The following is a 26,470-nucleotide window of genomic DNA, read 5'->3' on the forward strand; positions in this document are numbered from 1 at the left end:
CAGTTCACGTAATACTGAATACTCCTGACGAGACGAGGCGTTTTTTCTGTAATACCTTAAGTGCATTATTGTTGCCTTTTGAATTGGAAACAATGATTATCGATTTAACATCGTGAACAGACTGATTGAATCATCCAAAAAGTGTCTTGTTCTTTAATTTGAAATCCTCCACGCAGCGTCACAAACCGGAAGTCCGCTGTTTTTAATCACCAGCTTGAGATATTCACTTTTATTTGGAGTTTGTCAGAGAAGGAACTCCTCCGGACGAGATGGGACGAATTTATTAGTTTTTATTTGCACTTTTTGTGCTGTTACATTCTAGAGAGATAAGCTGTTTGATGTAGTTTACCGGACGCGTCGCGAGCCGCTGACATTGAGCATCAGCTGTTCGGAAGGTGTCTCGAGCAGCTGTTTGATCTTCTCTCATGTGACTGACCGCCCCGATCTGCAGTAATCAATCACCTCGGTGCCGGTGCAGATGCCGCGTTTGGGAGCAAACAGCAGAGGAGCGAGAAGGTGAGATAAGAGAATAAATCATTTTTTTAACCGCTTTGATGCACAGATTGCATGAACAAACTTTTCTTTCTCTGAAGGCTGAAGTTGGACTGGAAGTTTGTTGAGCGGTTCTGCAGCATCCAGAGGATTCTGTTTCCGTCATGGAGCAGTCAGAGCGTCCTGATGTTCGGGACGCTGCTGGGTGTCACTCTCACAGGTAACATCTGGACTGACGCGCGCCTCAGGGGAAGTTCACTGTGAAAGGTTGCAGGTTCAACTCTCCATCTGTCTGACACTAGGCAGTGTAAAGCCTTTTATTAGTGAAATGTATTTACAGTTGGATCAGTTCAGCAATCAAACGTCTATCTGATGTCTCACGTGAGGCCACTCGTTGAACTTTAGTACCACAGTGCTTCCTCCTGACCTTTAGTGTGGCCTATCTCTCTCTCTGTAGTTTTACGAGGGTCTTCTCTCGCTGCTAACGCGTCTGTTTTCCTGCCTCCAGAGCAGCTGATCATTTACCAGGTGGGCGTCCTCCCCAGTCACTTCTACAACGTGCTGGCAGACAAAGATTACTCCGGCTTCACCAGCCTGCTGGGCACCGCCGTGACGCTCATCTTACTCAACTCCACTGTAAGTCTGCGGTAGAGGTCAAAGTTCAAGAAATAAACAGCAGGATCAGCAGCGATATATCGAGTGATCCTAAAAATAAGCCATATTCAGCCCACTTTGAGGCTATAAAACCTTGCTGGGAGATGAATGTTCTTCATTTGGGGTGTCTTGATGTGGAATTTGGCCTCCGTCATTGGTTTTCACTCTCCTGAGCTGTGAGTGTGTCCTGCAGCTGCAGATTTGGAGTGTGGATAAGAAGACTTCTCCCCAGAATCAAAGTACAGCTCAGATTGTGCTCCTCTTCTTTTAAACAGAGGACTCAATGTTTAATCAGACATAATAAATAAATAAAAGCAATGCAATGAAAAATCAACGTCATACTTTACAGCAGCAGCTTTATGAAGCGAGGTCAGCCTGACACTCAGAGTCAGCGTTTAGTTTGCGTCACGCTGCGCTTTATAAACAAACACATTCTGTCGTAAACCACGCGGCGGTGTGTCTCTGTTGTCCCGTCCCGCAGCTGAAGAGTCTGGACCAGTACATCTGCAATCAGATGTACGTCCTGTGGAGGAAGACGCTGACCGAGAGCCTGCACTCGTCCTACTTCCAGGGCAGAGTCTATTACACCCTCAACGTCCTCCGGGAGGATTTAGATAACCCGTAAGCGTTGCTTCTCCTCCCCGTTAAAGCTCCAGACGGATCTGAACTCTCTCCTGACCTGCTGGTTTTACCTTTGTGTGGCGGACAGAGACCAGCGGATCAGTCAGGATGCAGAGAGGCTGTGTAAGCAGATGAGCACCATGGCGAGCCGCCTCATCGTGTCGCCCTTCACACTGACCTACTACACCTTCCACTGCTTCCAGAGGTCAGTGTCCGCCGTCCCAGAAACACCTCGCAGCGACTCCGCTGAGCAAAACTCCTGTCCCTCAACAGCACCGCTTTTTGGGGGAAAATTAGATGTCTAAGCATGATTCACCCGCCCAGCCTTTCTGCTTTTATCACTCCTGCTCAATAAGTTTTGCAGAAATCGTTCCAAAGGTCCTCGTGGGGGAAGTGGTGCAACTGTGTGTGGTAACAGGAGCTGAAAGTCTCTTTCTCAAGAAGCAGAAAAGGCTCCGGGGGCGCCTCGCTCTGCAGTGTTGTGTATACAGAAGGTGGAGCTGACGTTGTTCCAGTAGCGCGGCTGTAATGTCCACTCAGAATCCTTCTGAGAAAACGATGAAAGCTGATGATGGTCATCGATAAAACCACACATTTTTTTGTTATTATTGTTTAATGAATCAGTGCTTTAAATGTGGTTACACTGTGATGGGAGACGGCTCTTCCAGCTCGTCACCAGACCGCCGTTGTACAGATTTAGAGAGCGGCCTTGGTTCAGCCTTGGTTTGCTTGTTTGTCCTGGACCAAGGCTCACAGCTAAAAGCAACAGTCAAACTGGAGCAGATGTGAATGTCAGGAACGCACCCCGAGCGCCTGTCAGTCCCAAACAAACAGAGGAAACCAGCAAAAGACTCACTTCCTGTTGGGAGCTCCATGTGAAAGTTTTGCAGGAAGCTGCTGCTTTTATTTTGTAATTTTTTTTGTGAACTTTGTTTTGTTTTTTTTAAATCCCTGTGCAGCAGTAGCAGGGCTGTAACTCTTGAAAGTTGCTGTGCTTTGCAGCACCGGCTGGATCGGGCCTGTGAGCATCTTCGGGTACTTTGTCGTCGGGACCGTCTCCAATAAGATCCTCATGGGGCCGATCGTTTCCACTCTGTTCGAGCAAGAAAAACTGGAAGGAGACTTCAGGTAAATGTAACGCGCACACACACACACACACACACACACACACAGTTTACCAGATGACTACACAAAAATGTAAAAATGATCTCATATTTTGTGTTCATGTGGCCTTGAAGAGGGTCTTTTTTTTTTAGCCAGACTGTCTGTCCATGCTCAGGGATACACGGGGAAACATGTCTTTGTATGTGTGTAACACATGAAGTCAGTCTGGCATGCCAGGCTCGGTTTTTTTTTAGAGGAAGCATCTGTGAACTTTGGCTCTGTGCCCTGTCAACAGCAGGATATGGATCAGTTTAAGAGGAAGTAGTGGAAAAATAATTATCCTGTGAAATGTCCTTTCTTCTTCACGTCTAGATTCAAGCACATGCAGATCCGTGTCAACGCCGAGTCGGCAGCTTTCTACAGGTGAGACCATAAGTGAAAAAAGCGAAAGAAAAAAAATGATTTTTTCACAATATTTCAGAAGTTAAGGCCATCGATGAGTGAAAACTGAAAAAAAACACATCTTTTTTTGATAATTTTCACTTTATTTCAGAGGTAAGGCTATAGTAAGACCATCCATGAGTGAAAATTAAAAACAAAACATTTGTTTTTCACTTTATTTCGGAGGTAAAGCTATATATAGTAAGACCATGGATGAGTGAAAATGAAAATTTTTTTTCAGTTTATTTCGGAGGTAAGGCTATAGTAAGACCATACATGAGTGAGAATTAAACCTTTTTTTTCACTCCTTTCCGGAGGTAAGACTATCGATGAGTAAAAATCGCAATTTTTTTTTTACATTTTTTTCACTTTATTTCAGAGATAAGGCTATATAGTAAGACTGTCCATGAGTGAAAATTAAAAAATATATATTTTTTTTTTCACTTCATTTCAGAGGTAAGGATCCATGAGTGAAAATTGGAAAAATAAATTTTCACTTTATTTTGGAGGTAAGGCTATAGTAAGACCATCCATCAGTGAAAATTGAATCAAATTGAGTCAAAAATGAAAAAAAAATAAATTTTTACACTGTATTTCGGAGGTAAGCTAGTAAGACCATGGATGAGTGCAAATTGAAAAATATATATTTTTCCACTTCATTTCGGAGGTCAGACTATCGATGAGTGAAAATGGAAAAAAAAAATTACATTTTTTTCACTGTACTTTGGAGGTAAGGCTATATAGTAAGACCATCCATGAGTGAAAATTGAAAAATATTTTTTTATTTTCTTTTCACTTCGTTTTAGAGGTTTCATCCATGAGTGAAAATTGAAAAAAAAAAAAAAAAGTTTTTTATTTTTTTCACTTCATTTTAGAGGTAAGGCCATCAATGAGTGAAAATTGAGACCTTTTCTTCACTTTATTTCAACAACACACCATCAGTAGGCTAAAACTAACCTGTCTCACGCCCCAGGTTCTGGTTTTAGAGCTAAAGCCCCTCTGGTGGTAGATTTAGGTTTTAATCTTTCTCTTGTCACTTTCAGAGCCGGGAAAGTCGAGCACGTGCGGACGGACCGAAAACTCCAGGAGCTGCTGCAGACGCAGAAAAGTCTCATCAACAAAGAGCTGTGGCTTTACAGTGAGAACGTCTCCTCACACTCGGCTCGGATGAATCTACTCCAGCTCGCTTTTCAACTTCTCTTTCTCTCTCCCTTTTTTCTTTTTCAATCTTCCAGTTGGCGTGAACACGTTCGACTACCTCGGAGGCTTCCTCAGCTACATTATCATCGCCATTCCCATTTTCACTGGCGTTTATAATAATCTCACTCCTGGAGAACTCAGTGCGCTCATCAGCAAGGTAGGGAACTCCAGAAGCATGACCAGAGAAGGATTTGACCACTAGATGGCGCCACAGAACCTTACATAGTAAATTCTAGTCTGCAGCCGCTCTTATTCATTCAGAGCGTTTATTCTGGAAACAATCTGCTGTTGTGATGCCTCCCTGCTCTGCTTCTCCGTCTCCCGGTTCATATTCAGAACGCCTTCGTGTGCATCTACTTGATAAATGGCTTCACGCAGCTAATAGACCTGTCCACCACTCTGTCGGATGTGGCCGGATACACCCACAGGTACGGCGCGGCATACCGACGCTCACCTCCGCCGCGACAAATGATGACAGCCGGGGGGGGGCTTGCGCATGCCATCCGCCTCCTTATCACCGCCTCTGTGTGTGTGTGTGTGTGTGTATGTGTGTGTGTGATCAGGATCGGGGAGCTGAGGGAGGTGATGGATGACATCCTACGTAAGCAGTGCGACTACGACCCCGCGTCGGGGGAGAGCTATGACTTTGATAGGTTTGTATAGGCGGGTCTCACATTTTACATTTAGATTACATTAAACATACAGAAGGACGGAACAATAGAACGAAGCGACACCTCGACGAACGCCGTCTCCTCCGACAGCGACTTCAACGTGCACGGCGGCCCCGTGGACACGGCCTTCATCCTGGACCACCTGTCCTACAAGTCGCCGTACTCGGAGCAGCTGCTGGTGGAGGACCTGAGTCTGAAGATCAGGGAGGGCACCCACCTGCTGGTGGTGGGCAACACCGGCACGGGCAAGACGTCACTGCTCAGGGTCCTCAACCGGCTGTGGGAGGCCGAGAGCGGTACGAGATCTGGACTCAGACCAGGCTCCCGTGGCCAGTCAGAGAAACAGAGTTCACACTGACGCTTCAATAAATAGACAAAAACCACATTTAGATGCTCAGTATTTGTGTTTCTCTGCCTCCTTGTGTTGATCCGTGTCAGGTTTTGTCCAGATGACCACATGCTTCGGGCCCAGAGGAACTCTCTTCCTGCCACAGAAGCCCTACATGACTGACGGCACGCTGCGCGAACAGGTGGAGGCGTTTCCTCGCCTTAACGGTGTTTTCCTATCAAATCACACACTTGGATGATTTACTGGAACTCCTCTGTCCAACAGGTGATCTACCCACTGAAGGATATTTACCCTGAATCAGGTATTTCTCTCCGGTCGACACAGAAACTACACTTATGAACTAAAACATTTGTGACGTTTTCAAAATTTCAGTGAGACAGGTGAAACACGCAGGTGATGAAAATGTCTATATTTTAACTGTTACCATCAAAACTGACCATCAATCTCAATGTAAAGCCAATTTTAACTTAACCTGGTGCAAAATACCGTGTAAATTGGAGCTTCGAGCAGGCTGGGTTTTGGCCCACAGGCCTTATGTTTGACACCACTGATTTAAGTGATAAATTAAAAGTAAAAAACGCCTGCTCTGACAATGACCTATATTTACATTTTCGTGACTTAAAAGCTTAAAAAGAGGTAAAAACTTAGATTCTCATACATTATTAAAGTCATTTCAGTCGCTGCTCCAGCGTCTCCTGTGGAAAGAAGCAGCCGAACGGGCACATCTCATTCATAACTTTATTCATAGTACCAACATGACAATCATCAAAGTGCAATCACACCAATTACTGAAAGAAAAAGTGAATTTCAAAACGAACACAGAAGTCAGACGACCGCCCTGCATAAAACACACTAAATGATGTGCATGATAAAGTGTGTGGCACAGCAGCACAGCTTATCGACGTACAATTCTAAAAATAAGGCATTGTGGTTTGGATTTAAAGTGAAGTCGTTCCTTCTCAACCAGATTAACCTCCCACTGATCCACACCTTGAAACGACGGAGACTCTTCATCCAACGATTTAAATCTCTGACATTTAATCTGAGTCTATAAGAGGTAACTTGATGCTAACGCCGCCTCCACTGAGCCTGACGTTCTTCGTGTTTCTCAGGGTCGGTGGACGATGACAGAATTACTCGGTTCCTGGAGCTGGCTGGACTGGTGAGTTCATGGGAGAGTTTTGGAAGCTGCATATAAATCTGACGCCGATCTAAACTTGCTCCGCGGTCCTCAGACTAACCTCCTGAAGCGGACGGGCGGCCTGGACGAGAAAGTGGACTGGAACTGGTACGAGTGGGGGGGGGGAAAGAGGGAACCGGTGTTAAAGACGTCACGAACGGTTATAATCTCGTTTCCTCTGCAGGTACGACGTCCTCTCCCCAGGCGAGATGCAGCGGCTCTCCTTCGCCCGACTCTTCTACCTGCAGCCCAAATACGCAAGTGTGTGTCGTCCGGACGTGACAGGCCCCCTCGCGCCCGTTTCCGCCGCGTGTTGACGTTTGCGTTCCTGTCCCGTCAGTCCTGGACGAAGCCACCAGTGCCCTGACCGAGGAGGCGGAGTCACAGCTGTACCGGACGTGCAAACAGCTGGGCATGACGCTGGTCAGCCTGGGACACCGCAGCAGCCTGGAGAAGGTCAGCTGACTGCGGCGGGTTAAAATAGAGCCTTTAAATGAAAACTGGGAAGTCTGTGGCGCAGAGAAAAATGTCTATTTTTAACAGTTGCTTGCAAAAACGAGTGTTCTGGTGCAAAATACAGTGAAATGTCCAAAAAAAAAAAAAACGTCTGTGTCTTCTGGGCTCTTCCTCTTCGCAGCACCACGACGTGCAGCTGAAGCTGTGCGGAGGCGGCCGGTGGGAGTTAACCAGGTTAAGAGGCGGCGGCGGCGTGAGCCCCGATGAAGAAATCATGTGACACTTTCATCTCAGAAGTCTCAGTTTGGGAACGCAAACCTGCTCCTGAACCAACTCCTTCATCTCGTGTGCGTTTCTCATCTGGAGACGGTCGAACTCGACCTGAATCCTAAACGTTGAGGACTGAAGAGCGGGAGGCGGAGCTGGCGAGACGTTACAGTTCCTCCTCGTTTACAGCGTGAAATTATCAGGATGGAGTCGGATTAAAAATCTATTCTGGTTAAAATATCTACAATTAAAAACACATTTGGTCAATAAAATCTTTTTTTTTTTTTTTTTTTGCAGAGGCACAAGGCTGGAAGTTTAGGATTAGTCTGAATGTGCGAAGTTGATGATTCGTAATTCATCTTTAGAAATGATCGATTTCTACGTCTCACTGTGGCTTTTTACCGACGACCTTGCGGTGACCTTCGATGATCTCCTGCACGGCGGCGGGGTCGTCCAGCGTGCTCAGGTCGCCCAGGCCGTCCAGGTCCCGCTCCACCACCTTGCGCAGCACCCGCCTCATGATCTTCCCCGAGCGCGTCTTGGGCAGACGCTTGGCGAACTGCGGCGCAGAGCAGAGACGTTTTACATCAAACCGGCGCGTCGTCGACCCTTCCCGCTGCGGCGGCGGCGGCATCCCACGGTCACCTGGATGAAGTCCGGACAGGCGTATTTAGCGATCTTCTTGGACACCGTGTCGTTGAGCTGCCGCGTCAGATCCTCCTCCTCCTTATCCGCCGTCGCTTTGAGCACCACGAACGCGTACACACCTTAAAAACAAACAAAAAAAAAACAAAAAAATGAAAAGGTTGAACAGCGCTCAGGGGGGCGGTTCACGGCGAGGAGGAACGGCGGCGTCCCACCTTGACCCTTGATGCTGTGTGAGATTCCGATGACGGCCGACTCAGCCACGTCCGGACACTGGTTCTGTGAGAGGAACCAGACGCACTTTAGCTCTTTACACTGCTGAATTATGGGAGAGAAAAGGCTTTACATGTGTACGTTTCTCTGAGGTGAATCACTTGAAGGGAAAAGTGAACTGGAAATAACATGAGACTTTGTTTTTAACATTCTTCTTTGTTTTTTAAATCTAAAAATCAACTTGTAACTGTTGTCGTCTGCCTGCCACACTCCGGTGCAGAATAAAACGTTTTGATAAAACAAAGACTTGCCTTGAGATTTAATTGAAACGCATTTTTTTATTACCTAATTGGGATCGGGCAGCTGTTTATTTATTCCTCACCACCACGTCCTCGATCTCCGCCGTGCCGATCCGGTGACCGCTCACGTTGATCACGTCGTCCAGGCGGCCGGTGATCTGGTAGTAACCCTCCGGCGAGCGGTGGGCGCCGTCGCCGGTGAAGAAGTAGCCTGGAGGTCGAAGGAGAAGAAGGTTTGAACGTCACTTCAGCTTCTCTCTGATCTGAGGTTTAAAAGTGTTTTTTTTTTAACCAGAGGACAAATCAAACACATAAATCTCTGTCCCGTGAGAGATTCGTGAGACGATTAAAGGTCCTTAGAGGCACTAATCTCAGTGTGTGTGTGTGTGTGTGTGTGTGTGTGTGTGTGTGTGTGTGTGTGTGTGTGTGTGTGTGTGTGTGTGTGTGTGTGTGTGTGTGTGTGTGTGAAAACACCCTGACTGTACCGGGGTAGGGCTGGCAGTACGTCTCGATGAACCTCTGGTGGTCGTTGTGGATGGTCCTGGCCATGCCGGGCCACGGCTGAGCTATGCACAGAGCTCCAGATGTGTTGTTGTCTGTCAGCACGTCGCCCTGGAGACACACACACACACACACACACACACACACACAAGAACAGTCGGTGTGTTTTAGTGATTTTTTAAAGCAAGGCCGTGTTTGGAATACTGAAGTGTGTGTGAGAGATCAGCTCGGGGGGGAAACAGCCGTCCAACTGTCGGCTCAATCTGTGCGACGGCGAAGGCGAAGGCAACCTCAATAACCGTAAAAACGGCGTGACAGATTTGTAACGGGGGGTGGGGGGTGGGGGGGTTTGGCTGCAGAGCAGGGTGGGTATCAAAAGTGACACAGCTGTTGACTGTTTTTATAATCCTAATCTGACCCTCTCGCCTCTTTCTCAGCCGTCCACACACACACACACACACGCACGCACACACACTCACCTCGGTGTCCATGAGCACCGGCTTAATGCCAAAGAAGGGCCTCATGGCCATGCCGGGGACGATGTCGGCGCCGGGCGGGGAAGGCTTCGGGGCGATGCAGACGCCGCCCGTCTCTGGAAACAAAACAGCAAAACTTCAATTAATGCTTTCAAACTAATCTAATTTTGTTCTTTGCAACGAGAGAAAAATCAGAGACTTTTCTCTCGTTTTGACAGATTTGTGTGTTTGGAGCATTTCGCCTCTTCGGCCCAACAGGTTGCCCGACGCCTCCGTCCAAATTCAAAACTGGCACCGATGGACGCGAGCGCGTTAATCAATCCAGCTCGCGCTGATTGAAATTCTAGCTGATAACTTTTATGGCGTCGCCTGGATCCGTTCCAAATGATATGGGGGGATTTATGGGCGCCGTATGCACGGACACGGATGATGGAGGGGCTTTGACGGTCACTGCTTATTTAAACCGTGCAACAAGCTGCTCGCTCAGATCAAACAAGCTGCTTGTTTTTTTGTTTTTTTGTTTTTTTTTTGGTTCAGAAGCATTTAAATCAGAGGTGGGCCGCGTTGATCATCTGGGGACTTGAAACAATCGGTGCTCCTGTAAATTAACTGATTTGTGGAAAAACTCCCGTGCACGTTTTGGACTCACGCGACCGTACAAGAGAAAATTAAATAGACTCAGGGCCTCGGCGGCGGCGATAATCCGCCTGGTGGTGTTGCTGGTGACAGCCGGAAGCGGCAGCGGGGACCCGTTATAAAGTAGGACACGGCAGATGATCCCACAATGGCATTAGCAGCCGGCGGCATCCTGCTCGCATAAAACCGTAACGGTGAGACGTCTGGACGGCGGGCTCCGTCCACAACGCCGCTTCACTGCAACTGTACCATACAGACAGGAAACCAAGAGCTCAGTTAGAGCCTGGTTAACCGTTTCCCACCATTATACTGCTATTTTTTTTTTTCTCCAGTGCTGCCCAGACTCTTCCCTCTCCGCTCCCGGATGATCCAACACGAAGGCCGTATGCCAGCGGCGGATCAAAATCCTATTTTTCCCCTCTAAACAGGCTACTTGCTTCCAGATCGACCAAATGGCATTTATGAATAATGCCACTTAGTCCTAATTGGGAGCTCCGGTCCAGGAAAATAACATAACAACATAATCCTTTTTGCTGAAGTAGGGTATTTGGGTCATATCTGTGTCTGTAATTCTCCAGCTCATGATGCTCCGACGTTTAATTATCGTCAATTAATTATAGGTTTTCGCCATTTGCATGGTAATTATCACGGCTGCCGCTCCGTTCGGTCGCCGCTCAATCTAATTTGGAGGGACAGAGGATGGAACGCACAGCTGGGTCCTGCTTTCATTTGAAAAAAAAAAAATTTTTGATGATATTCGTTAAGTCTTTGGAGAACTGCCGTTCATTTAAACTATTGATCCGCAGGTTTTCTGTCGTTGCACCACTGAAATAACTTGACTTTTTCAGGCGGTGACGAGAACAGCATCTGCGTCCGGCTATGGAAACATCTGCACACATGACTGAATCAAAAGGAAGCATGTGACGTTTCTGCTCTGTGAGCTTTGGCCAGTGTGACTTTACATTGGCGGAAAATTCAGAGATCGACACCGAGGTTCAGCTTAAAGAGGAAAAAAAAAAACAACAACGTCTGGTTTGTTTCTGGAATTCAGAGGGAACAGAAAGTCTTTGAAGGCCCCATATGTGTTCTTCTGACACTGTGCAGACATACATGCACACACACGTGTTACATAACAGTTACTCCCCTTTAACTTCCCTTTGTTGACTGATCTTAAATGAGGTTTGAAGCTCTGAAAGTCACAGGATGAGTGGAAGAAATGCAAATTCAAAAATGTGCAACATGAAGGACTAATGAGTAAAAAAACTTAAATATTACAACAGGGGTGTCAAACATAAGGCCTGTGGGCCAAAACCAGACTGCAAGAGGCTCCAATTTCCAAGAAAACAGCGATTTTTTTTTTTTTGTGGCGAAGGCTTCCTCTTTGCTCAGAGTGAGTCAGCAAAAACACCCATAATGCAACACCCTTTCTTTTAGACAACTTACTGTATTCTGGACCAGAAAGTATCATTAAAGTTGTGTTTATGTTTAGATTGTAGTCATTTTTAATAGTTACTGTTCGGTTCTTGTGAAAATGTTGACATTTTCATCACGTATACTCTACGACACAACACAGAAAAAACTTAAAAGTTCACATTTAAAAGTTATTATGGCACTATTTAACCAGTCCAGCTCACTGAAGATGAAACTGGACTGTATGAGTTCTTCCTACTGTTGTCAGTTTCCTCAAAAACTGCTACAAACTGTTGCAGGATGTTGCAAAAAGTCAGTGGGGGGAAAAAAAAATCACATCGAGCAATTCATTATTTGATATCATAATAACCATTAAACCAGATGAAAAAATGCAAAAAAAAAAAAAAAAAAAAAGTGCAAAAATTAAAATCTTCTTGCATGGTTTTATTTGGTAAAGTGTAATAACTCTATCAGGAGGGTTCAGAGTGAATGTCGCGGCTCTCATGCTGAAACAATGTGAACTCCACCTTGTGTATACACAACACTGCAGAGCTTCCATGACGGTGTGTGTTGTGTTTTACTGTGATGGTTTTGGTTGCTGCGTCTGCTGAGGCTCCCAGAGCGTTCAAGAGTGGAACAGAGAATGGCCATGAAGACAGACGTCGCGTTGAAAAATCATTAGATTAGACGCTGAATTTAATCCCATTTTCTTTGATTTCTACATTTTGCATTAATAGTTTGGGAGCAGTGTGAAGAAATGTGGTGAAGCTAACATCTAGTGCGCTACCTGTTTGCCACCAGGTGTCCACCACAGGGCAGCGTCCGTCTCCGACCACCCGGTGGTACCACTCCCACGCCTCAGTGTTGATCGGCTCCCCGACTGCAGAGAGAGAAGAACAGAAGAACGACTCACAACGTTTCTGTTGAGTATTAGGAGGAAATGTGGGTGTGTGCATCAGATCAGGGGTGTCAAAGATGACGTCCGTGGGCCAAAACCGGCCTGCAACAGGCTCCTATGTTTGTATTATGGAACCGTTTTAGCAGTTCAGTCCACTCAAGGTGAAATTGGGCTGCAGAAACCCCTGCGTTAGTAGTAACTTCATGTTCCCATGGTTTTACTTTCACTCTGTGGAAACGGGACCCTGGGGGTTACTCGGAATTCCTGAGATACCAGCCCTCCTTGACCCTGGGTGTGCTTTCAGTGTCTCCTTCTGGGAAAAACAGAGGCTTTTGAACTTTTTAAAACAGGATGCAGCCATTCCACGCGGGGGAGGAGAGTATTTTTAAAGCCGCATCTGATTGTCGTCCAGGCGGTAGCTCCAGACGTCAGGTTTTCTGGACGTCCACCAAGCTGAAGACAATCGGGCCGAACTGCAGAGTTTGAAACATCAAAGGCAGCGCGGAGGAAACGCTCGATTCCCCGGGCGTCGTGTTTCACATACCAGAGCCCAGGGTTTTGAGGGAGGAGCGGTCGTACTTCTTCACCCAGTCGTCGCCGTACTTGAGCAGCAGGCGGATCGCAGTGGGAGCGCCGTAAAACTGGTTGATCTTGAGTCTCTGCACCATGTCCCAGTATCTCCCTGTGAAAACACAAACAGCGCTTGTATCGCAGTGATTCACGCCGATAGGCTACAGTGTTTTGACTGATATCAGAAATTCAGATTGTGAGACACAACAGAGATAAAAGATAAACCAGCTTTGTAACCGGAGACGGCTTCCTGCTGTCAGCTGTGCCGTTGTTTCCCCTTGACAATGACGGGAGTCGACACGTGAGAAGGCATCTGTGTTTACAGAAGCTACTAATTCTGGTGTGGAAGGTACGGTCAAGTTCAAGTGTAAACAGTTATTCATAGACGGGGACGCGGGCGTGCAGAGCTCGAGGAAAACCAGAAGCACCGCAACAGCATGTGCCAACGCGCCGCGCAGCAGGAAGGCCGAAAGGGCGAGTGAAGGCCTTCTGCGTGTCCGACAATGAACTTTCTGAAAGTCACGGGAGAGAAGGAAAATGATAAAATCCGAAAGAATTTGTTCTTTTCTGGGAAGAAAAAGTAGGAAGTGAGGAGAGAAATAGGAAGGAAGAAACAACAGAGGACAAGAACAAGAAGAGGATGGAGAAGAGGAAAGAGAAACTAACAAAAGAAACCCTAAACTGAGGGTGCACGTGGTCCAAAAGCAGCCCACAACAGGCTCCGATCCGGTCCAAGAAATCACCAGGCATATTGTCACGCCGCCGTTCCTACCTGGGTCGGGGTAAATGGGCGTGCTCTCGAACAGCACGGTGGTCGCTCCGTTGGCCAGCGGCCCGTAAACGCAGTAGCTGTGCCCCGTGATCCAGCCGATGTCCGCCACGCAGCCGAACACGTCTCCGTCGTGGTAGTCGAAGACGTACTGGCGAAGATTAAAAATCAAAACACGAAGAATATTTCAAGACGGGCTGTGATTCAGGGACGCGACGCATTTTCAATTTACGCTGCTTTAAATCCCATCAGGGCTCCACAAGCATGACTCTATACGGCTTTTTTTCTTTTTTTTTATATGAAACGTATAATCTGCTGCGGTCAGGCAGATGGTCCCGCTGTGGATTATGGGAGACATTTGCGGCCTTGGCCGGTGTGCGGTGGCGGGTGTGCTTCAGGTGTTTTACCCTGTGTGTGAGCGCGGCGTACAGCAGGTATCCCGCCTGAGTGTGGACCAGACCTTTGGGCTTCCCCGTGCTGCCGGACGTGTAGAGCAGGAACAGGACGTCCTCGCTGTTCATGGCGGCCGGCTCGCACACCACGTCTTCCTTTGACATCTCCTGCGAGGGGATTCGAAAAGTCGAATACATTGATTATTTTTTTTTTTTGACAATACACAATTCACAAACGTACACAGCAGTAAGAGGAAATCATTTCGTCTGCTGTCGTCACAGTGGATTTATTATGTGACTGGGAAATGCTCGCTGACCTCAAAGGTCTGTTTTCCCGAAGCGGCCAGAGCAATAAAGCAGTAACAGCCCAACGACCATAAAGTAACAAGCATTTAGGTGAAACAGGTTTGAGTTCCTGCTTACTGCAGGAGCAGGCAACATCGGTCATCACCGATGACGTAACAATCGGTAATAACAAAACAAAATGTGACGATCTTAGATGTAATAAAGGCAATAACAATTTTCAGTCTCGTTCGGACTGTCCCTCCCCCCTCACCTCCTCCATGGCGACGTCTCTGGCTGTCATGGGGACGGGGTTATCCGTTCGCATGGCGACCAGCACCTGTTGCACGTTGGGGCAGCTCTGCACGGCTTCGTCCACCGTCTTCTTCAGCTCGATGAGCCTCCCTCCTCGGACCCCCTGGTTCACGGTGATGACGGTGGTGGACTGAGCTTCAATCCACACAGCGTCGTGATCAGAGACCATGAGCAGCGTCGCCACCACAGCGTAAAGCATTGCCGGGTGCAGTTTTAAAACCCGCCTCACCGTCTCTGATCCGCTCTGACAGGGCCTCGGCGCTGAACCCGGCGAACACCACGTTGTGCGCGGCGCCGATGCGGGTGCAGGCCAGCATGGACGCCACAGCCAGGGGGCAGGGGGGCATGTAGATGGTGACACAGTCGCCTCGCTTCACCCCTCGCCTCCGCAGCAGGTTGCCCACACGGCAAGTCATCTCCAGCAACTCCCTGCAGAACAGACACACACACACACACACACACCCTCCATCTCAGACAAGACACACCTCAACATCACATCCAGATGAGAGAGCACTGACCTGTAGGTGTACTTGACCTCTGACCCCGGCTCATCCCTCTCCCAGATCAGAGCCACCCTCTCGGGACAGGTGTGCACGTGGCGGTCCAGGCAGTTCACTGAAGCAGAAACAGAAACAAAAACACGTGCAGAAAAGTGAGCGCTGTGCTGTTTGGACTGATAAGGGCAGTGCTTGTTGACGCCTCATTGAGGCTGAGAGCTTGATAGTGCTGTTGAACAGAAAAGGCGTGACTCTCGACAGATGGCAACAGATCTACCTCAAGAGGCGCGCTAAAAAATTAAAAAATTAAAAAAAAAATAAATAAATAAAAAAGTTTTGTAGCTTTTCTCTCACCGGACACGTTGAGCTTCCCTCCCTCGAACCAGTGGATCTTCCCCCGGCTCAGGTCGCAGTCGCGCACCGTGTGGAAGGGGCTGATCCAGCTCAGGCGGCCGCGCGCCACCGCGGCCCAGAAGCTCTCGCTGTTGGAGACGGAGAACTCCTGCAGGTCCGCGCGGCCCGAGACTCCCGGGAAGCCCGCAGCCTCCGGCATGAACGCCGCGGTGTTGCATCTCCTCCTGCCCGCCGCGCGCAGCCGAGGCGCGAGCAGCAGCAGCCGGCGGCATCCGGAAGGCAGCCGCATAGCGTCAAGTCTCGGGGAAAGAAAAGGGCTCGAGTCAGCGCGAGGCGCTCAACTGATCATTTCCGCCGCAGATAAGAAGACCTGTTGAGCCACTCTGGAAATGACCTTACTCAGCTTTGACGGAGAAGAGAGGTGGGTGGGGGGGGGGGGGGGGGGGAAGAAAACTTGGAAACTCCGGAGAGGAAGGGCCTGAGGAGTGATGCGTTAAAGGGCGGTAACAAGAAACCCGATGTGCCGACACTTTTTATTTTGTGCTCGGAGAGTAACAGCAGCGAGAGTGAAAGCTGTGCGTCGGTGCGCCGCCGCTGCGCCATTCAGCGCCACACCGCAACCTTTCTTCTCACTTTCCACAAAATAACACTCAAAACATAACATCCACGACGCTTCATGGTCACAATGTAGGCTTAATTCTGCTGTTATAGGTTTCGTAAACCATTATTTTGAGCTGTTTTATCAACTATAAGTTTTATCAACTTTATCTGATGAACTTTTTATTTTCGCCAATCATCAATTCTTTCCTTGGTTTTAGCCATTTTAGGAGTTTGTATCTTTTGTTAGTATCAGTTTTAAGCTTGTCAATCAGGAGAGTCTTTTTGAAATTACTGATTATAACAACAACAACCAACAACACCCACTAGTGGCCCAACATGAACACTACATCGTTTTCAGTGTAAACGGACACCATTGTCAAAAGTTTGCTGCATAAACGCAACATTTTTCTGAAATGAAAATGCAATAGTGATGCATTTTTACTTGAAATGGCCGGAAAAATCGTGATATCAAAGAATCGTTCAAATGTTAACCATATGTCTCAGAATACCTCTCACATTCTAAATCAACACCAGCAGGAGAACAAGTTGTGCTTCTGCTCCCAACAGGCAGTAATAATCTTATAATATGGAGAATAAATGACTTGTTATCACGACTCAACACATGCAAGATGAGAGTTGGAGGTAACGGTTAACTTCACTGAAATGAGGCTCACTATCTCACACTCTGAAACCACTCTGTTCAGGATAAACATTAACAAAGTGCTACATACCATGTTATACAATGGCAGACATGGTAGAGAGAGCGAGAGAGAGAGACCAAACTGTGTACAATCAAAACATGTTTAGGATAATGATCAGAACAATGCTTCAATGTGTTTTTATTGTATTGATGGAAAATACTTACTTCCAACATTTATTATTTTACCAGTGTTATTTATTTAATACAATCTGTACTTGTGCACATTTCTTTATTACAGTCCATTTTTGTGTAATCAATGTTGTATGATGTTTTAGGAAAACATTAATCTATGCTCAATATTAAGTTTTTTATATACGGTATGTACAAATGGTGAGGATTTCTTCAAATTTCACCCCATTCAAGTAAAATCTGTATCAAAGAACAAAGAAAGGAGCCACTTCTAGTAAAAATAATTTTCTGAAGATATCAGAGCATGGATTGTACAGTGGAAGTCTTTTCCTCACAGTTCTTTTCACTGCAGCAGTCTCAGGTCTAAAACAGTAAGATTTGTTACCTGTTGTCCCTGTTTTAAGATCTAAAATATTCAGCTTCCCATCAAAGTGTAACTGTGTTATTGGACAATTTGGTGTCAAAACACTTTGATTCCTAAATACTCAAAAAAACAAATCGTATTATAAATACATTTTGAACATAGTGGTTTCACAGGTCTTGTAAAATCATACATTCCAGTGTTACTTCTGGACAAGTCACTGATGGTGTTTTCTGAGACATTTATAGTGCCGCTACTACACAAAAATACTACTCCCAAAGCCCCCCTGTGGTGCTCTACATCAGAGGTGTCAAACATAAGGCCCGTGGGCCAAAATCAGGCCGCATGAGGCTCCAACCAGGCCCACCAAACAAATGTAAAAAATATCAAAGAAATCACCAATTTTTTTAATTACATTTTTTTTCTTAAGAGTAATGGAAACAACACAAAACTGAGACCCGAGATATCAGTGATGCTGCTACGAAACATAGCTAACTAGCATTAGCCTCAAAGCCACTCCGTCAGGGTGAGTAAAATTGGCTTTATGTGGAGATATATTTGTTTTTGGCAGTAATCGTTTGATTTTGTGAAGATAACATTTTCTTCACGTACACCCAGCATCAAAGAAAATCCTTAAAGTTTAAATTTTAAAGGCTATTACGGCTCGATTTTACCGGTCCGGCCCACTTGAGATGAAATCGGTCTATATGTGACCCCTGAACTTAAAACATCCCAGCTCAATGCTGCCTTGCATGACTTTTGAAGCTTTTTATTTCAAGTTTTCTTATAACAATAACACTATCAGCTGTAAGGTAATGCTCAAAAACCATCTGGCTGACGTTGCTACATGTTATACTTTACTGTGGAGCATTTTTATATGTTTTACTGTCCAGCACATCAAAGCCGTCAGTGTTTAGCGGAGCTCGGCGAGCTGCTGTTGTTTCAGGTGCAAACAGATAATGATTCACAGGCTTGACTCCATTTACACAACTTTCAGTTTTGCCTATTTTTAAGTGTAGGCTAAGAGCAGTATTTTGGATTTCAGGAGAGCAGCAGAGTCTTCTGGAAGCACAAAGTGACAGAAAGGAAAAGACATTTTAGATATTAGTAACTTTTAATTCGACTACAGTTACATTTATACAGAGACAAACAGATAACATGTTTAATATACAGCATAGGTGACTATTGAACAATTTCAATATTTACAGCATAATTATTTCAACAGCAGAAAAGAAACAAACTCATGTTCATGAGGAGCGGGGATTGTACAGAATGAATGGCCGTAGCCGCAAAGCAACACCTGAATATCTTGTAAAACAATCCATCAGTTCAAGTTTTTAAAGTCGATAAAGATCTTTGCTGCATCGTGTTCTCCTGCTCCAATCCTCCATAGTGAAAGGTTTATTATTTCTGTTGCATAAAAAGCTGCCACGTCACAGGAAATAAATATGTTTGTGTGTGCTCTGCTGGAGCTCCGGGTCAGACCATCTGCCACAAACGTCGGGGGAGTATTTCTCATCTCTCCTACCAAAATGCAGTTTTGGCGAACTGCTCAGCGTCTGTCGGGATCCGAAGAGGCAGAAATAAGATCATTGATTGAGTCAAAGAGGAAGCCGTTCACATGAGGCCAACGCTACTGTGTGACGTATAAAGAAATGATCGGTTTATGGTTCCGGCCTGGTCCAGACGTCCGTCCCTCTTCACTTGCTCTTGTCCGCCTCCGTCGTCTCCTCCTCCGTCGGCTGCTCCTGGGCGTCCCCTTTACTGTTTGTTCTCTCAGAAACTGTCCCGAGCATCTTGGCGCTGTGCTCCTGCGCCTTCGCCCGCAGCGCCGCGATGCTGTTCTCCCTCAGTTCCTCTTTAGAAAAAGGCGAGATAGAGTCCTTGCTCTGTTTCTGCGCGTCGTCCTCCATCGTCGCTTTGTCCATCGTCGTCTTCTTCTCCGCCGCCGGAGCGGGCGGTGGTGGCGGCAGCGGCGGAGGCGTGAGGCTGCAGGGCTTTCCTGGAGTGGTCTGTGTACTTTCAACCGACTTCTTGTGCATACCTGGGTTAAAAAACAGGTCATTAGTGTCACTTGTTGAATTAATTTCTGTACTATTACATGAGGTTTTTGACATTTTAACACACTGTGAAAGACTTGAGGGAGAGTCAGAGCGCACAGGGAAATGAGAGCTCTTATTCAATTAAAGCGTCCTCATTGATTTAAAGGATTTAAAGTAATCAATTGACACGAGGTGGCGAGGGAGATTTGCTCTAATCCGTCTTGATGAAGTGGGATTATCCCCGTATTGACTGACACCTTTTATTGACAGGCTGATACTTTCATTGGCTTCTGATGTGTCACTTTGTGCCATGATGAATCCAGCCTGGACTCAAACCTCAAACACAGTCTTCTTCTTTAAAAAACCTGACTGATGTGTGACCCACCCAGCAGCCAGGGAGCGTAGGAGTCCGTGATGCCCTCCTTGGCCGACTTGAGGATGGACTCGGGCAGTGGGATGGAGTGGCGGACCATGGCGCCGTACAGGCCGTACTCCGCCATCACGCTGCTGCGGCCCCAACACTTCTCCCTCTTCCTCCACTTGGCTCGACGGTTTTGAAACCACACCTGTGCAAACAGTCCAGATTCTCAGTTCAGTGTGTATTCCAACAGCAAGAGGATGGGAATCGAATTTCAGCCAGTAATAGATGTGTCATTTGTTCATGAAATATACATAAAGCCTGGTTTCATCCAAGGTGTTTGTACACTATTGGTTGAAGGGACCCGTGCACAGTGTGAGGAGGGGGATGGAAACAACTCAATCTCCAAAGCAAAGCCACAATCTCTACGTTAGTCATAAAACTGCGGTTAGTGCTTTTTTTTTTTTTTCAGCTTCTCATTTATAGTCTGCGCCATCTGAATACAGAAATCTTCCATTTTGCAGATTAGGATATAAATATTAGAGGATTAATACCATCTGCTTTGAGGAGGACTGACTGCAGGAGCTCATTTCCACTGCTGCTGACTGAGATTTGACAGTTTGCTTGTGCACATCCATTTTCACCGTCCCAATATGGACTGAAATCCAAATAACTCGGCAACACTGGAATTCAGTTAAATATTTCACTCCCTCCTCATCTGTAGAATATATTGTCTTGTATCTCTTCTGTCAAGTGTGTGTGCACGTCGGTGTGTGCGTGTTGTTCTGCTTGTGGCTCCTCAAGTGCATAAATTGATTCCCTCCAAGCCAGACCTTGTAATAGTCTCAGCACGACTGTGAATATGGATGAGGAGAATGTGGGGGGGGGGAGTCCTAAAATGGCCGGGGAGGAAGAATGAGGTTGTGAGGTGCAGTGTGTGTGTGTGTGTGTGTGTGTGTGTGTGTGTGTGTGTGTGTGTGTGTGTGTGTGTGTGTGTGTGTGTGTGCAGACTTGGAATTAAAAACGATCAAAGCCAGGCCTGGAAAGCTATTCAGGTAGATGTGACGATAACCTCTATCTCATAAAAAGATGGGCCCCAGATGAGCAATCATGCTTTTTGACAGCAACAGTGTGAGTGTGCACGAATGTGTGTGTGTGTGTGTGTGTGTGTGTGTGTGTGTGTGTGTGTGTGCGTGTGTCTTCTTGCTGTGAGAGGGGAGGGGTGGGGGGAGTGGGGAGGGGTGCGAGTGGGGACTGGGGGCAAAGAGGCTGATTGAAAAATAAGTTAATTTCCAGGCCTGGTCGATGGGAGACAGGCGCTCAAATATCACGGGAAATTAAAATGCTCATAGCAGGCTGGAGCGGCCCTCCGCTCTGCCGCTGACCTCCGCTAATTAATTTCTATGTAGTTATCATTGCATTTGGTGGCTGCGGCCTGCCTCGCGCCGGGAGAGACGTGATAACTCCTCCACTATTAACTAATTACCGCGAGGATGAATTGGCGGTTTGTGCGGGAGCGGTGCGACGGCCGCGGCCTGTTTGTGTGGCTCTGAAGCTGCTTTTACCAATCAGTGGCTGTAATCTCAACCTAATGCTCCCAGACTGCGGGGAATACATGATTTATCGGTTTCCTCTCCGAGAGAAGCATCCATACTGTTTCTTCATTCCCACCTGTATTCTGTCCTCGGGCAGCTCGGTCTTCATGGAGAGCATTTCTCGGGCGTACACGTCCGGATAGTGAGCTTCGTTAAAGGCTTTCTCCAGCTCCTCCAGCTGATACGACGTGAAAATGGTTCTGCAGATTCAATAAGGCAGAGGAAATATTCATTTTTCCATTCAGAACTTCCTGGAAACGTAATAATGACCCTTATAATTTCCTATTGGTTCGACACAATTACTGCTTTGTTTATTGTTTTTATTAATTTTTTAAAAAGGTATTATACCCAAAGTTTAATCTGGTTTTATATTCTGTGAAATGATTCTATTCTGCAGCATCTTAATTCATTTCTATAGTTCTTTAATATCTACAAGAGCTACAATATTTGAAATAGGAAGAATATGTTTTTTTAAACTCTATTAAATTTCATGCTGGTAAAACTGTTATTTTTTTAATATAAACATGTGAAACAGATACAGAAATAACAGCAGAATGAAAAGATGAGAACTGAGAATGTTTTCCCTTTTTTTAATTTCATAAAAAGCTATTCCAAAAAATTGATTCATATTTTTTTCAACATGGGGAGAAATATAGAAAAAAAAATCTATGATGGAAATTACAATTAATACATTTGTCAAACTAAATCTCAATCAAAAGGCCCAGCATATTCCTGTCTGTACACCATGGCTCTGATCACTTTCCCTCACCTGTGTCGTCTCTTCTTTCTTTTTTTGCTTTGACTCAATGAGGATTTGGAGAATTTTTGATCACCGGAGGAGCTCAAATCATCGGAATCTGTGAGAGGAACAACAACAATCACCTTTAAAATACCTTTTATTAAAGAAACACAAGAAATGTAAATTAAAAAAATTTAATGGAGGAAATTCGTTCCAATTTTGAGACACAATGGGCAAAAATAAATGGCAAGGCCTCGTGAAGGCCAAGTGTTTAAATATTTAGCATAAAAAAATCATACTGAGTTTTTATGAAATTTGAGTTATTAAATAAAGCATTTTTTTCAGTTAATTCTCATTTTACGCATGAAATTATTGCAGCAGAGAATAAAATCAGCAACAAAAATATGTAAAATTCTGCGTGCTGATAGACAAGAGGTGAAATTCGACTTGTTCCGGGACTCACCGGAGCTGGCGGAGTGCTGCGCATCCATCTGCGCGTCCATGTGCGCCGCCCTGTGCAGCGGCTGCAGGTGCACGTTCTGCGCCTCGGACAGAACCTCCAGGAAAGCGGGCTGACTGTAAAACGAGTGTATTCCCTCGGGTCCCAGCAGGCCCATGCTGACACCGAGCCCGCCGTGTCCGAGGGCCGACCTGGCGGCCAGGACGTGCGCCCGGTGCGGCAGAGCCTCCAGCGGCCGCCTCGGCGCCGCCGGCGGCTCCTTGTTGAGGCCGAGCAGCTCCTGGATCCCGAAGCCGGTGCGCCGCTGCGCGGTCGGGGCCATCTTCCACACCGCGGGGGGCTGCGGGGATCCTCCGTGGTTCACAGAGGTCTGCGAGGGGGGCTTCTGGCTGTTCTCCGTGTCCGAAAGCACAACTCCATCCTTCCCAGTCATGATGGTGTGGGGAGACTTTCTGTTTTTCTTTTTTTGTCCCGGTGCAGGCAGTGTGATGCTCTCTCTGGATCTCCAGCCTGTTTTTATGCAACAGGCATCAGGAGGCAGCCAATCACAGCGCGGGAGAGGGAGAGAGACCGCAGGCTCAAGTTTGTGACAGCTCCATGAAGCCTCATCAACGAGGTTAAAGCCGATTAGTGACCATTAAATGAGACGGAAATGCGGAATCGTTTGCTTTGAGAGACAGTTCGTGAATTTCTTCAAATGTTCACACTGTTGATGATCAGCGACGCAATTAAAATCTAAAGTATTCTAATTTTAGAATTTAAAGCTTGATAATTAGTTCATCTTTTCATATAAGTTAATATTTTGTTTCTGGGTCCAGCGACTAGATGAGATCAAATCCTCAGAAATACAATCCAACTTATAAAATCAGGATTGGAGAGAGGTTTCTGGAGAAAGGAGATCGCACTTTCACTCCGTTTTGTTTCGACCAGACTCAGACTCAGACCTAATCCGCTGGATAAATCCCTCAGATCGAGGAACATCAGATCGAAATGCACCGAAACATTTCGCTTTTCTGCCTGGTGCAGCTTTGAATTGAGAACAGTGATTCGATTCCCGATCGCGCCCTGAAGCGCATCATGCGTAAAAACTAAGTCCACGGTGTAAGTTACAAGTTTCTGTGGTGACCCTGTAAAAAGGCAAAAACAAATCATGGATATTCAAAAGGAGAAGTGTAAAATGCCGAGATAAAACACCATCATGACCTTTTTACGATGCAGTTGTAGTAACAAGTGTTTGCTAATTAATATCATTTAAGTGTTTTTGCGTAAAATGTGACGCTGTGTGGAATACACGCTTCATTTGATGTAGTTTGAATGCGACGCCAAAGTACACCAATAAGTATTCATTAGCCCAGATTAACACATTTTGAAAAAAGTAAAATAAAATAAAATCATATAGGGTTTATAATAACGATTTTACACAAGAGTAAAGAAGCGCACAGGAAGCTCTTGAATAAAAATATTTCCAAATATTAAAAAACCTTACAATCTCACAACTTCTCTCAGTAAACTAATCAGTTAAGGGATTTTTTTTAATGCAGCCTGTGAACTGATTGATCCGTTACTCCAGCTCCGTCCCCAACGTCCCCCATAACTCACACGGACTCATTTGCATATTCTAATTAGGTTTACGCACTAAACGTTTTGTCTTTGGCGGCAGTCTGCGCATCTGTTGATAGGTTATTAAGCTTTTTTTTTTATTATTATTATTCTTTGACGGGCCACAAGATAAAGAATACAATGTCCCAGATCGGGGTATTTAGGGCACACCAGGGTGGCAATTAAGTACCAGACAAAGAGGGGACCAAACGCCAGGGCACGGCGGAGCAACAGATTTATTTACCTCCTCACGTTCAAGTGTTTTTTTTTTCCTTTTAGAGCTTGAGGTCTGAAATCCAGAATTTAAAAAAAAAAAAAAAAAAAAAAAAACATAAAAAACTGACATAGACTGAAAGGTTACACAATGTTTCTGAGGGTTAATCCGATTTTGAAAGTGAGAGCAAACGGAAAAACAGAGAGATTTGGGATGTCAGGGGAAATCATGTGCAGCTTCCCTTTAATTCTCGCAGAATAAACCCCAGCTCAAATTCAGAGCCACTGGATTGTGAAATGAAGAGGAAGGGGAAAAAAAAATACTCTCGTCTTCACACGGACTGCTCCTCTAATCAGCTATTATTTAATTATTGCGGGAGTTTCAATCGTTCGGAGATAATTTGAGGCACGCTTTCGGACATCTGGACCGATCATTACGCAGGGGAGAGTTTATGGAGATGAGTGGACGCGCCGCGAGATGCGACGTTTTTGTCGGTGGGACATGTGGCGATGAATAAATAAATAAAAGAGGTGGTCCCTCTGGGGGAGCGTGGCACCCTCCAGGCGGCCGGTCGGACCGGCCGCAGATTAGGTGCTGATATGATCAGGAGATGTGGCATCAGCCCGATAGAGTCAATTATCGGCTCTGTGTCGGTTGTGCGCGTCAGGTTTGTATCTGTTGCTCTGCGTCCTTCATCCAAAAGGCCCCGGAGGACAAGAAATATAGAGGGGTGGGTTAAGGGAACTAAACAAGGGGGTGTCATTAACTGGTTTTCATCAAAATCAAGGAGTTTGTGAGCTTCATTAATCAATGAACTGAAAATCAAAAATCAAAAATTAAATCAGCCAAGAAGAAGAAAAAAAAAAAAGTTCAATTCAAATTACCTCCAGGCCCTCCAGAGAAGCTATTAGACGTTTCATTAGGGGTGAATGAAGAGATCAATGCCATACCAATAGCCATGCTAATGAGGTTTTTACACACACACACACACACACACACACACACACACACACACACACACACACACACACACACACACACACACACAATTCTGTCAAATCAATTCAAACACATGAGAGTAAAATCACAGTAGAAAAAACAACATTTCAGCATGAATTTGTTGATATTAAGTAACGTAAAAAACATTTGATCTAAAATTATGTATTTATGTCACTTTGAATAGTCATTAAAGTTGAATCAATTCTTCAAAAACACCATAAGTCTGTCTTAATTTAATCTGAGGTCTTTTCATAAATGACATATTTGTTGATTTGTGTTTCTCAATATTGAAATTTTCTTCAGTTCAAAATATTTCACTTGACTTGAAAACTATCTAAAAGACAAACCACCAGAGAAATTTAGTTATATAAACTGGAATAGGTTTTAGGTGATGGAAATCTAAAATACAGTCACACTATTTCAGTATTTTAAAAGATCAGTTGTTTTTTTCTTTTTTTAAATGATGAGTCATTATCATCACATTTAATTTAAATATGTTTTTATGAGTATTTCAACTTTTCCATGATATTATATGTGTTTTAAATGCAGCAGCATCAAAATGTAACTCATCATTTTTTGGGGCAGTTTTTCCATAGTTACATAAAATGTATTAATTCTACAACCTCTCAGCACACAGTGGTAACAGTGCGGAGTGCAGATTGGTCTCTTACAAGCGATTAAAATGCTCCAGTCATAAAAAGGAACTCTTGAGCCCATCTTCTGTTGTCTGTATGGACAAATAGCCACAGTTTGGTTTACTGAATGACAATCACTTGATGGAAATACATAATTTAATCTCAACTAATCATAAGAGGCCTTCATTAAACTTGAGCGATAATTTATTCGGCACTGAGTGTTTCTGTGGGATGAATTCAGTCTGGGTCATTCTTGTTGTGGCAGCGACTCTGAACCATGCTCAGCCCTTTCTCTGTCTGATCTATCTTTGTCTTTGTTTGAGGTCTCCAGAAATGGCTCTTCTAAT

The 26,470-nt window shown here is 45.5% G+C and overlaps 3 protein-coding genes across 4 annotated transcripts; 1 reads left to right on the forward strand and 2 right to left on the reverse strand.

Annotated features, from left to right (window-relative positions):
• Window positions 1-214: 214 nt before the first annotated feature.
• On the forward strand, window positions 215-8,275 carry abcd4 (ATP-binding cassette, sub-family D (ALD), member 4). 2 transcript variants are annotated; one of them, XM_030110123.1, is made up of 19 exons: window positions 215-516; window positions 594-712; window positions 1,001-1,128; window positions 1,628-1,767; window positions 1,856-1,972; window positions 2,770-2,895; window positions 3,244-3,294; window positions 4,356-4,450; window positions 4,548-4,669; window positions 4,849-4,940; window positions 5,076-5,165; window positions 5,274-5,479; window positions 5,622-5,713; window positions 5,797-5,833; window positions 6,645-6,694; window positions 6,768-6,820; window positions 6,897-6,973; window positions 7,053-7,168; window positions 7,350-8,275. In XM_030110123.1, exons 1-19 carry the CDS (start codon window positions 479-481, stop codon window positions 7,446-7,448), a joined length of 1,848 nt encoding a protein of 615 aa, XP_029965983.1. In that variant the 5' UTR covers window positions 215-478; the 3' UTR covers window positions 7,449-8,275. The 2 variants fall into 2 exon arrangements, with proteins under 2 accessions (XP_029965983.1, XP_029965982.1); XM_030110122.1 differs by having other exon boundaries at window positions 6,768-6,973.
• acss1 (acyl-CoA synthetase short chain family member 1) lies at window positions 6,253-16,114 on the reverse strand. Its single transcript, XM_030110121.1, has 14 exons — window positions 15,693-16,114; window positions 15,360-15,456; window positions 15,071-15,270; window positions 14,801-14,976; window positions 14,260-14,412; window positions 13,856-14,003; window positions 13,058-13,195; window positions 12,403-12,495; window positions 9,573-9,685; window positions 9,078-9,204; window positions 8,676-8,803; window positions 8,296-8,359; window positions 8,081-8,202; window positions 6,253-7,994 (listed from the first exon to the last, which is right to left on the reverse strand). The coding sequence occupies exons 1-14, from the start codon at window positions 15,979-15,981 to the stop codon at window positions 7,821-7,823; spliced, it is 2,022 nt and encodes a 673-aa protein (XP_029965981.1). The 5' UTR covers window positions 15,982-16,114; the 3' UTR covers window positions 6,253-7,820.
• Window positions 16,115-18,954: 2,840 nt separating this feature from the next.
• Window positions 18,955-23,455, reverse strand: LOC115401883 (visual system homeobox 2-like). The gene is made up of 5 exons (XM_030110253.1): window positions 22,680-23,455; window positions 22,247-22,334; window positions 21,554-21,677; window positions 19,910-20,090; window positions 18,955-19,526 (listed from the first exon to the last, which is right to left on the reverse strand). The coding sequence occupies exons 1-5, from the start codon at window positions 23,107-23,109 to the stop codon at window positions 19,183-19,185; spliced, it is 1,167 nt and encodes a 388-aa protein (XP_029966113.1). The 5' UTR covers window positions 23,110-23,455; the 3' UTR covers window positions 18,955-19,182.
• Between the last annotated feature and the right edge of the window lie 3,015 nt (window positions 23,456-26,470).

This window comes from Salarias fasciatus, chromosome 15 (assembly GCF_902148845.1).
Source record: "Salarias fasciatus chromosome 15, fSalaFa1.1, whole genome shotgun sequence".
Taxonomy (NCBI): Eukaryota; Metazoa; Chordata; class Actinopteri; order Blenniiformes; family Blenniidae; genus Salarias; species Salarias fasciatus.